Source organism: Saccopteryx bilineata, chromosome 8, assembly GCF_036850765.1.
Source record: "Saccopteryx bilineata isolate mSacBil1 chromosome 8, mSacBil1_pri_phased_curated, whole genome shotgun sequence".
Classification (NCBI taxonomy): Eukaryota; Metazoa; Chordata; class Mammalia; order Chiroptera; family Emballonuridae; genus Saccopteryx; species Saccopteryx bilineata.
In genome coordinates, this window is record NC_089497.1 from 40,612,916 (window position 1) to 40,625,711 (window position 12,796).

At 41.1% G+C, this 12,796-nt stretch overlaps 1 protein-coding gene across 1 annotated transcript in view; it reads left to right on the forward strand.

Annotated features, from left to right (window-relative positions):
- PLCXD2 (phosphatidylinositol specific phospholipase C X domain containing 2) overlaps positions 1-9,820 on the forward strand; it is a 51,955-nt gene extending 42,135 nt beyond the window's left edge. Inside the window, exon 4 of the mRNA XM_066241067.1 lies at positions 3,294-9,820. Coding sequence (XP_066097164.1) covers positions 3,294-3,453 — 160 coding nt within the window. The 3' untranslated portion in view covers positions 3,454-9,820. The remainder of the gene's footprint in view (positions 1-3,293) is intronic.
- Positions 9,821-12,796: the final 2,976 nt, after the last annotated feature.

The following is a 12,796-nucleotide window of genomic DNA, read 5'->3' on the forward strand; positions in this document are numbered from 1 at the left end:
TATTTAAACTTCAACTAGCAATTTTTTAGAAGCATTGAATAGGTCGGTACTGCTGCGCACTTCATATGAACCACTACGTACTCCAGGCCTCTGTCTCCAAGAGAAGCCTGTATTTGGGACCCTTCACTCTCAAGCTACTGAGGCATCAGGATGTGACTGACCACTTTAGGAGAGTTTCTTACCCCCAGCTCCCAAATGCCTCTACCTCACACTCCACCATTGATGATTCCTTCTCCTGTGCCAAACACTTATACAGTGTTTATACTATGTCCCCAATGCAGTTCTAAGTACTCTGCATGTATTAATTCAACTCCACAAACTATATGAAGTAGATACTGTTATTATTCCCACTTACCAGGAAGAGAAACTGAGGCACAGAGAAATTAAATAAGTTAAGGTCAAATTGAGGTATGTCTTCACAAGCCCCAGCTAAGAATGGAAGTGGTCCCATGATGATTGATCTATTAAGTCATAAGCAGCTATTAATATAGAAATGTAAAACAGTTTATGAGATGTGTTTTAGCCCATAGCCAATGACAGAGTTCACTGAATGAGAGACAAGACCCAGGACTGTTTATAGCTGTCATGACGAGGAAAAGAAAGAGGAGAGGGACAGAATGCTATCATGGCCATGATAGGGGTTTCTGGAGAAAAATGAGAAGCTGGGATGTACACTCACAGACCAGCAGGCAGCTTCAAAGGAGAAAAGCAAAGCTGACAGCCCAGGAGAGGACATATAGAGGGAAGAGAGGGGTCCTGTTAAGATAATGAACTCTGCTTATTTCACTTTTGGCCTAGAGCAAATCCTTCCTAAATAATCTCTTGTTCCTTAACCAAAATATAAGGCCTAGTTTGTGTCTGCCTTAAAGCAATCTCAATTTATCAAGAATTTAGTGAGATTTATTTACCATAATGCAAAACTGTTGAGGACACTTCGAAATTCCCTCCTCTCTACCCACCATGGCATTGTACACTCACTACTAATACAGAAAGTACACATTGAAAGAAAAAAGGGAAAAGAAATAAAGTATCACATTCAATTGTCATCATTGTTTTTGTCATTAAATTATAAGCTTCTTTGGCAAAACATTCTATCACAGAGAAATCCCTCAAATTATAAACACAAGACTGACAGACTGTGTTTGGGAGACACAGTAAGCATTGGTCTGTTATGAAGCCACACATCCTGCTAGAATAAATCTGCATGTACATACGGAGAAGGTGATCTTGACCCTCTTCACCTAAGAAAGTTAACTCGAGATGGATCTTAGATCTGAACATAAACACTAAAAGCATAATGTTTTTAGAGGAAAACCAGAAAATACCTTTGTGACTGGGGAGTAAGCAAACGCTTCCTAGGCCAGTCACAAAAATAATAAATAAATAAAAGAAGGATTCTGATAAGTTATACCCCATCAAAATTAAAGAATTCAGCTCACCAAGATATGCCATTAAAAAAATTAATAGGCAAGCTTAGGCGAGGATAGAATATCAAAAAGTATATCTGACAAAAGACCAGTATCCAGAATACATAAATAAATTCTACAACTTAATAACTAAAAGAAAAAGAAAAAAAGCAAAACTTTGAACAGATACTTCCCAACAAAGATGCACAAATGGCCAATAAGTACATGATAAACTGGTCAACAACTGTAGTCATCAGAAAAACTCAAAACATTATGAGATATTCGTATACACTGCTAACATGGCAAAAGTTTAAAAGACTGAAGCACCGAATTTTGGAGAGGATGTGAAGCAAGAACTCTCATACTTTGTTGATGGGAATGTACCATGGAGTGACCTTGTTGGGAAAAGCTCTAGAAGTTTCTTATAACACTAAATGTAAAACAATCATATGATAGACCAGTTCCACTCCTTGTTATTTACCCAAGATAAGTGAAAATAAATGTCCACTAAAAGACTTGTATAAGAATGCCTGTAACAGTTTTATTCATAATATCCAAAAACTAGAAGGAGCCATTTATTTATCAATAAGAAAATGGATAAACAATCTATATCATACAATGAAATACTAAGCAGTTATTTTAAAAAAGAACAAAGTCTGATGCATACAGCAACATGGGTGAATTTCAAACCATTTGCTGCATGAAAAAACTTCAAACACAAGACTGCATATTGCATAGCTTATATGAAGTTATAGAATAGGCCAGTTTAATATGTGGTAGAAAAGAAATCAATGTAATTGTTGCCTCTGGGAGGATGGGGGCAGGGATTGAAGGGGAAAGTGCAGGAACTTCCTGGGGTGCTGATAAGGTTCTATACCAGGGGTCCCCAAACTAAGGCCCCACGGGCCGCATGCGGCCCCCCAAGGCCATTTATCCGGCCTCCGCTGCACTTCTGGAAGGGGCACCTCTTTCATTGGTGGTCAATGAGAGGAGCATAGTTCCCATTGAAATACTGGTCAGTTTGTTGATTTAAATTTACTTGTTCTTTATTTTAAATATTGTATTTGTTCCCATTTTGTTTTTTTACTTTAAAATAAGATATGTTCAGTGTGTATAGGGATTTGTTCATAGTTTTTTTTGTAGTCCGGCCCTCCAATGGTCTGAGGGACAGTGAACTGGCCCCCTGTGTAAAAAGTTTGGGGACCCCTATTCTATACCTTGATATAGGAATGAATTATGTGTATACCTTGTCAAAATTCAACTGGTATATGCTGAAGACTTGTGTACTTTACTGGACATAAACTTTATGTTAAAAGAAAACTTGAAAACAAATATGTAACTCAAGTTAATAATATGCATACTAAAGTGTTTAGGGGATATATATAGATGTTTGCTGTTGGAATGTGTCAAAGATATAAGACAGATGATAGAGGATGGGGCGACCGTGGGACGGATCTGTGACAAGTGTAGTAAAGTGTTAGTCGTCCGTGGTAGAACCTAGGTGGTGATTATACTTACGGTAAATTTCTTTCTGTTGCAATATGTTTGAAATTTTTCATGATAAAAAATGTTGTGACACAAAAATTAAAGAACCTATTAAAAATTAGGCTCTTGATATTAATTTATAAGGTTCTGTTAAGAGGGATCTCTTTGGTGTAAATAATCTTCCCTTCTAGTACAGAAACCCAGAAAGTACAACTCTCTGACGGAATAGACATCACTTTGTCCCTGAACGAGCTATGAAGCTTAAATGGACAAATTTCTGGCTGTTCATGCTTTGGTTGACATACTTTTGTTACATTAAGGGAAGGGTTTTATTTCCATTGCTGGAGGAGTCCTAAGTTCTACTTCCTGTTCTCTCTTCCCCCAATGCTCTCCTCTGTGTAGGAATCTTCCTGCCATCCTGGACTGGGTCAAAACTCAGAAACCTGGAGCCATGGGTGTCAACATCATCACATCCGACTTCGTGGACCTGGTGGACTTTGCCACAACTGTCATTGAATTGAATGATCTTCTACAGGAGGATAGAGCTTTGGCTAAATGCTGATTTTTTTTCCTATCTCTTAATGTTGAATTTGTTGATCAGGCTAAAGTTCTGAAGGGTTTTCTGTGAGGATGGCCCCTCGGCAGTGACGGTGAAGTGAGTAAAAGGAGGGTTTGTTTTCCCCTCCTCACACAGCTATTTGGGTAAAATGATAGACCTTTTTACTTGCATTTTTCCCAGACTTCTGAAAAACTTAGGTCCAAGGGGAGAAAGCATGTTTCATGAGATCAACACCAGGATCTCCTCAATGGCTTATTATGTTGAATGTAATATGGAAACGGAGTCTCCAAGATCCATCAGGGTATTGAGTGTCCCCTTAATGGGACTAGTTCCCTAATGTCTTCCAGGATGTTGTGATTGAAGTGGTAAGAAACCGAACCAGAAAAGCATTTCTGGTCCAAAGAATTATAGCATACTGTAGGTGAAGACTGCCCCATAGTGTGGCTCTGACATCAGACTTGAGCTTTGAAGGGAGAAAGAGCCAAACACCCGTTCTCTGTAGACATGTTGAATGTCATCCCTTTTTCCCTGAGAGATTAAGACATTTATCATCAAGGGATTTAAGCCACAAGCTGTTCTTGAATTAAGCCACAAGCTTGTACTGGTAACTGGTCAACTTAATTCTTTACATAAACTGCATATTACCCTTCATGTCAAAAATGTTTCCCAGTTTTAAAGCATTGATTCCTTTCTCTTCCTCTTGGCTCCTTCTGAAAAGTGAAAGGAACAAGGATGGGAGATCTTTTCAGTGTGGGACCCAGCAACAGATAGACATGCATGTTTGTGGCATGCCAGATTTTTTTTTTTTTTTAATTTTATATCTTTTCCCAAAATGGCTACCAGGTAAGCGCCTGGATCATTTCGGCAAAGTCCTCTTTGGAGTGGGATCTGCAAGCCAGATCTTGGAATTGCATTTCTTTGTTGTCTGCCTCGGACCTGGGTCTATGCTGTAGGACACAACGCTAATGGACAGAGACAAGATGCGTGGGAAAGTGCAATAGATTTAAAGAGGATGCTCCAGGGATTTGGAGCCATTCCGTAACTTCTTGAAAACAAGACTACCTCGAGGACATTTAGGATGATTTGTGTATCATCAACTGAGAAATACCCAGTGTTGGGACATTTCCAGTTCATGTCTTGATTGTTCTACTTTCTGCAGGTTGTTTAAAGCCTACTAATTAATCACCACTGCATGAGGGCTTTGAAACTCAAGAGGGGATTTTTTTTTAATTGATAAGAGGTGCTTATCTGTAAAGAGCCCTCTTGTGTTTTATTTATTCATTTATTTATTTATAGATTAAGTATCTTCATTGCTTTTTACCTCAAGAGCACTCACAGAAGAGCTTCCTGAACTTTCTCACCCAGGCCCGATACTGCCATGGTCTTCCTCCCTTCGCAGGACCGTGCATCTCAGGACTGTGAGCGACCTGTGACTCTGCTGGTGGTGTCTTGGCCCCCTCAGTCATGAGGGCGGGCAGTGTTCACGTGTGGGTGTGGCCCCGATCTGAGAAGCCACGCACTGGGGCACAAGATGAACTGGGTGGGTCGTGAAGAACTCTCAGTTATCAAGGAAGACCCTGCGGAAGAGGGTCGAAACGGAAGCAGTTAGAAAGAAAACGGCATGGGAATGTGTGCACTTTGATGTTCCTGAGATCTGAGAATCGCTAAGGAAGCATTAGTTTCTGGATTCTTAAGGAGGAAAGATAAACATGGAATCCTGGGTGGATGTGCGCATGTATAAAGATCACTGGACCACCTCCCAGCAGTTTCCCATTTCTACTTTTCGATGCTCATCGCTGGATTCGCATGTTGCCTGCAGTGGGGTGTGTCCCAGAGGAACCACTAGAAGCACATCACACGCCCAACTCTTGGTCTTCCAACCCTTACTCTCTGTAAAGGGATTAAGCCCCGTTCTTGAGCTTCCACAGCCTGAGGTCACCACACAAATCCCTCTGGGGAATTGTGGTTTACCTTTTCCTTTTCTGGCAGTTGAACCCCTACCCAAAGAGGTTTCTGGGATTTTACTGGCAAATATTTGAGAGTCTTCTGTGGAAAGGAGTAAGGAAGTGAGTGCCCTCACTTTCTCAGTTTTCCTTTGGTTCTGCTGTTAAACTCCAGTGACAAGGTCTGAAATCCCTGGTCTACCCTCAGGGTTTTATTTGTTGTTACTCTTTCATTTTGGTCTTGCTTTTAATTCATGGGCAATTGCTAGGGACTAAATCAGTTCCCCTTGTTAACTTTTTGTTGCTTGGCAAAGAAATAAGGAGGCAAGAGGAGAATAATTCTTCTCTGTTTTATTGGAGCCTCAGCTTTGTCCAAGTGCTTGGTGCTATGAGGCCAGGTGTGTGACAGGTAGCTACACAGGGTACCAGTGACACCCAAGGGCTGCTGACTGTTCAATGAAATGTTTACTTAATTTTTTTCCTTTAGTTTAAAAATATATAGTTGCACTTGGGTTGTACCATTGAAGCGCACCTCAGTGTTTGCATGCTAAAAGTCACTGGGCATGACGCAAAAAAAACACGGAATGTGCGTGGCGAGTGCGGGCACTCACTCCACGCTGCTTTGGGTTGCCAGCCTGGCTTGACTTTTCCAGCACGGGAGATCTAGGAGGTAGGAGGAGGATCACTTATAGTTCACCCTTGATAAACACCCTTGAATTAGCAAAAGATCTGTCCCAAGAAAGAGTTGCTCCACACATTGTAAGGGATGCGTGTGTTCTGCTCCTTGACCTCAGGTCAAGCAGGAGACTCAGTGATGGGACGGACGGAAAAGAGGGGTCACGGTTCTGTGACCCATCCTGCAACTGCCAACAATAAAAGTGGTAACCCAACCATATCACTTATTGTCATTAGTTCTAGGGACCTTTCAGATCAAACAAGATTTTTATATTTGCTCAGAATTAACTTCAATATCAGCTAAAAAGCTGCTTGATTGATCCAAAAGAGGACTTTAGGATTCAGGTCCTTAGTTATTCTGGAAAAAATAAACTGAATTTTTTATGAGCTCCCTGGACCATTTGCCATGTGGCCACATTTCCGTAACATTGTGACAAAGAGGATCATTAGACCGTTACAGGTTTCAGTTAAATTAGAGCAGTATTTAAAGACTTGACCTTGGAACCTATTAAAGGTACCACTGTGGTTTCATGTGTACAGAAGGTATTCTTAGGATTATAGAGAGAGATCAAGATAGAATGGGTAAAATGATAAATTATTGAGGATTAAATTTTTAAATTAATGTCAGATCTAAAAAGGTCATGCCAAAAAATATTATGTATCTGCTCTATCAGACTCTCTAGTAATTCGATTCAATTACTTTCCTTAGTGCTGAGTCCAGACCCCTGTATTTTTGAGAATCATTTAGTCATAATATAAAAGCTGGGTTTTATATAAACTCAAAAGCACAAGATCTGGGCCCAATAACTATCAATATTCAGAATCCTAGTTCTTCTTTCATGACCTTGTATTCATGTCACAAAGTTTATGTTTCTGTCAGGACGATGTGATGGAACATTCTGGAATTAAATGCAGTTTTGTAGCGAGACAGGATTTTTTATTTCTGAATCTTACCGTAAGAAAGTGCTCCCTATCAGATAGTATTGCAACCCAGCTAGAAGGCTGAGCATGAGCTAAAGGTGGAGACACAGAAGGGATGGAGACTGAAATGAAACCACCTGTTTTCCTGGAAAGCGAAGGGCTATACAAATCCAGACCATCTGACAGAAATAGTTCATGTCACAGCTGAAGCTTTGCAATGTTCTTTATTGGCTGACTGCAGATGTTTACTGTAAGGTTCTGGGAAACAGAATGGGCTAATGAATGGGGCACAGACATGAGACCTCCCATCCTCTGGGTCCTGTGCTAAAACTGCCTTGGTTCTTTTATCTGGAATAAAGATGTCATCTGCTACTTTAGTGCTGTTTTGCAAACCTTGATCATGTAGCCTCCCCAAATTATCAGGTCCCTAATGGTGAGGTTAAAGGCCATTATTTAGCTGGTGTACAGTTGGGCTTCTTCCTTGTGTGGCTTTAGCAATGTGAATAACGAGATGAATTGAACTGAAAAATACCTGCCAATGTGAGAGCGAGCTCCTGAGAGATGGGCATTCCCAAGTATACACAAAATAGTCACACTGTGACAAGAGGGGATTAGTAGAAATTGGTGGCATCAAACTCCAGACTGACAGGAAGTTTGGTTTGTATGGAATAGATCATGGTTGTCCCTCAAATTCCACTTACTTTCCTGTACATCTTGGCTCTCTGCCTCAGACTGCTTCCTGCTATTTGCACCATGATTTTGTCACTCACAGATGTTGTCTTGGGACACACAGGAGTGAATTGGTTGAGTGAAAAGTGATTTAGCTGGAAACTTGACCATTAATTCCGGATGATGCTGAACAGCTCTTTATTGCCCCAAGGTATCTACCATCTCCTTATTCTCTGCTTCCCCAGTCCTACTAGAAATAGTGATACAAAGGTCACTGTGCCATTGAATTGGCCCTAACTCAGAGAACACAGTACACAATGCCATTGATGTTGAAATAGCACAGTCTTAGACACCATAAAAACACTCTCAGATCACTCTTTCTCTCCTTCAGTGGATATAGTGTTCTAGTCTTTCCTCCTACAAAACTTATTCTTAGGACATTTCAAGTTCATTTCTAAGCCATACAGTAGATGAAATGTTTTTCTTCTCTTCACTGGGAATTCAATCCCATCATCTATTGAGGCAGCCTCATCAGTTATCTAGAGGCATTTTCCATCTCAGTCCTTCTCATCTCCTTTATGGAATACACTTTCTCCTCTCGTCTCCCAGCCATCCTCTGTCATGTGCTGATTACTGTTATTCACAGGATACTGGAAAAACTGACAGTAAAAGGCACATACATTCAATGATGTCCACACACAGTCTTATCCTAGTGGTTTTTGCTCCTTAGTCTTCTCAAATGCGCTATACGGCACTCCTCCCTACTCCCACCCAGTCACTAGAACTAGATCTGATTGGAGCCACGACGTGGGGCCAGTACTTCATTCGGATATCAGGGGCTCGCTCACAAGCTTTAAGTCCAATGAGAAGCACAGCAGTTTGAAAACTCAATAGACCTTTGGTAGCTTTGTGCATTTGCAGTTTTACACTGTTATCAGTTTATAACACTAATAACACTTCAGTCATGAATCTATATCAATATGATAAATCTTAGTACATATTCTAGAGACAGTGGTACCTTGCTGCTATTATACTTACTAATTTATACACCAGTTAATAAGTATTACATATAGATTGTGTATGCATTATTGTATTGTGTATGCAGATATATATATAATATATATAGTGTACATGCTAACTGTAATACTTAGCCTCACTGATTAGTATTTTAAAAATACAGGGGGGGGGGAACAGAGGATATGTTCCAATACCCCCAGTGGATGCCTGAAACCGCAGATATTAAAAACCTTATATATGCTGTGCTTTTCCCCATACATACATATCTTGTCACTTAAAGGACACTTTATAGCTTCTCTTTGGCATATCTGAATTGCCAGCATCAATACTCTTGCACTTTGGGGCCATTATTAAGTAAAATAAAGGTTACTTGAACTTAAGCACTGCAATACTGTGACAATCTCTTCATCTAGAAGGCTACTACTAAGTGACTGCCGGGCAAGCTGCACATACAGCACAGAGAGGCTGGACCAAGGGGTGAGTCACATCCTGGGCAGGATGGAGCGGGACAGCCCGAGATTCCATCGCGCTGCTCAGAACTGCACAATTCAGAACTTACGAATTATTTATTTCTGGGACTTTACATTTAATTCATATGGACTGCTGATGACCACAGGTAACTGAAGCTGTGGAAAGGAAAACCTTGGATCAATTTGGACTACTGTTCAGAGATTGTCATAGTGAAAATAAGTCTTGGTCAACTCAGATGATGTGTGAATCTGAAAATGCTCTATTAGATATTATACTTTGTCTTCTATGCTTGTTTTATATTACATTGAGTGCTGTTTGCTAAATTAAGTAAAATAATAATGATAGTAAATTATACCAATTTTAAGGTTAGAATTAAAAATTTGCATATATGCTGCTTGATACTCTGAAATGTATTTTGTGGCATAATTATCTTATTCATACGCATTTCACTTGGCCTGTTCCCCTAGGAAATAATTGTTCAAATATCTCTCTTTTCTGTCTTGTAACCTGGATTATATTGCTTAATTTAAACTGAAACATTGTAAAGCCAGATTACCTCATTTTGACTGTGAAGAAGTTCAGTAGATATGATGACATGATGTCTTTTCTTGTGTTTGATTTGAACTACCTGAATAAGCTTACACCTAATAATAAATATAAAACATGAGCAGACACTTCTTTGTTTGTATGAGCATTTTATCATGGGCCATAAAAAGCCTCAAGAGTAACCATTAGTCTTAGTAGGAGTTAGGGACTTTGCACCTACCCCTTCCAAATAACACCCATCACAATCCCTTCAACATGGTTGATTGTGTTTATTGGTGGATGATTTAGCAAAAATTAATCACAGTTATGTGTGATAAAGCAGATAAATTCAGACAGTGAAAGAAAAAGTTGCATAATCACTGGACCAAATATGCGTTGCTCAGAGTGGGATTCATGCCACTGGTGTTATGCAACGTGATGTGGGTGGGAAATGGCACGTGCTTGGCCAGCAGCATGTCATTCATCACTCATTCTAATTATCTGAAAGGCAAGTTTTAGTAATGAAACTTTTCCTAGCCCTTGTTTATCTAGCAAATACAAAAAAGACAACAGTATCCAGCTAACGTTTACTACCTTTTTTTTTTTTTTTGTATTGCGTTATTGTGTGGTTACCTTCTCTTTGTAGAAGGGACCCTGAATTTTTCAATAGTGGCATAAAATGTCCTTCCAAATAACTAAGGTTTTTGAAAGGGTCTACTCTGAAGAAGCTATGGAAGTGACCTAAGTGTACGATCCTTTTCAAATCGGGGGGGAAAACGCAGTTGATTCTACCGCACCATTTTGCCAAGGCTCGGATTTGTCTGTGCTCTTTGAACATCCTTAACTGAAGAAATAAATTGCTATTTGAGGTAGAAAATCACCCGTTGTTTCATAAGAGAACTTTCCTCATGTGTCATGCAGAAAGTCCACGCTCAGCTCACCCTCTCTCCATGTTGCCCTGTGCTGCAGTTTAAATGGGGAGGGGGAGTGGTGGGGTCACTCGGTCCCTCAGACAGCTTGCCGGGCTCTCATGGAATGCAGAGAGCAAACCCCATTTCTTCAGCTTGGAAAGTGACTCCTTTTCTGTGAATCCCTGGGGTGAAGATGTCTGAATATCCTGGATTTTTGTTGTGCTTTATTTCTTTCAAAGGAATTCTTATTGCTCAGCAGTATGTTTCTTTATTTCCACCTCTGCAAATTTGCTGTAGATGTCCAGGGGAGTGTTATTATTTTTAAGACTTGAAACTTTTCCTTCTCAGAGAGCATGGGAGGCTGTAGGGGAGCGACACGGCCCACGCCCATGTGCCTGCAGCCTCACCCAGGAGGGCCTGGACCAATGCCAGTAAGACAAAGTGCTGGTCAGCCCAGGATGTTTGTTTGCACAGCCTGCAGTGTGACGGGAGAGCCTGGGTGGGGAAGGGGGACGCCAGTGTCAGCCTCTGTCCAGTAGCATCATCATGCAATTGTGAGAAGCCTCAGGTAAGCAGATGGTTTTAATCTAAGGGGCCTGGTGTCTAAGTAATAGGGTTTATTCCATGGAGAAAAGCTCTAAGAAGCAGAGCTCTTGTTGCGAAAGGAGGCCACTGAATGTGGTGCTTTGTTTAACCTGAGAACTTCTCTGCTTTTTGGCCTAAAGACTTTCCTGCCCTGACCCTCACTGGGGTGCCAACGCCAGCTCAGGGAGTCTCAGCTCTAGGCCTCCATGAATTATAAGAAAATCTGAAGAAAAAAAAAATAAAAATAAAAAAATAAAAAATAAATAAAAAAAAAAATCTGGAAGAAGATGGATTGCCTTTTGAAAAAGCTTCCCTCACCAACAAACTTGTGGGTGTAGAACTAATTTGCCACTCGTCCAAGGGGTTGGTGGACTACTCTAGGTGGGTAGGCCAGAATGCCCTAAAACATCACATACATTTTAAATACACATGCACTTTTTTTTTTGGTAGAGGATCCATAACTATCATTGGATTCTCAAAGAAATCTGATCTTGCTCTGGCCGGTTGGCTCAGTGGTAAAGTGTCGGCCTGGCGTGCAGGAGTCCCAGGTTTGATTCCAGGCCAGGGCACACAGGAGAAGCGCCCATCTGCTTCTCCACCCCTCCCCCTCTCCTTCCTCTCTGTCTCTCTCTTCCCCTCCCACAGCCAAGGCTCCATTGGAGCAAAGTTGGCCCAGGCACTGAGGATGGCTCCATGGCCCCTGCCTCAGGCACTAGAATGCTATGCTCTGGTCGCAGCATAGCAACACAGCAGATGGGCAGAGCATCGCCCCCTGATGGGCATGCCGGGTGGATCCCGGTCAGGCGCATGCGGGAGTCTGTTTGACTGCCTCCCTGTTTCCAACTTCAGAAAAATACAAAATAATAATAATAATAATAATAATAAAAGAAATCTGATCTTAAAAAGCTGTCAACCACTTGTTTCAAGTGCTTGTGAGAATGATCATTTAAATGTTGGTAAGTGAGCAAAGATGGCTAGTTTAGACTAGCACTAGAAAGCCATTGTTCTTCCTGTTTAAAGAAAAATAAAACATTTATTTATTGACCCTAGAAGCTCTGTTTTAAGAGGCAAGGTTGGCTGGAATAAGATGAAAAGGAACTGACTAAGCCAAGGCCAAAGGCTCCTGAGGGATCAGGAGAAGGGCTGTAGCAGAGAGGGTATGGCAGAGCCTGGGAAACCAGGGTGCTGGCGGACACGGGGGGTGGGGGGGTGCTGGGCCCTGTGCGCACATCTGAGCACACGCTGCGGAGAAAAGGGGTACATGGGAGACTTCTCACAGAAGGGCAACTAGGAAAGTGATGGGTGCAGACGTCATATCACATGAGAAACGGAGGATGTTGAACTTGGAAAAGATTGAGAGAAAAATGACAAGAATATCTTCAAATATCTTCAAATTTTTATGTGACTGAGATTTTACAATCTTACAATTATACGTGAGGAAAAGACCAAAAACATTTGTCCAGGCTCTAATGTTATAGAAGAGAAAACTGAAAGCCAAACTGATTGGCTTAATGCAGAGCTGGAACGAGAATCCGGGCTCTGAGTCCCTTCCCCGTGTCCTTTCCTGTCATTTCCAGCTGCCTTTCTGAGTGCCTGATGTGCCATGAAGGGCTAGAACCCATGAGCTGC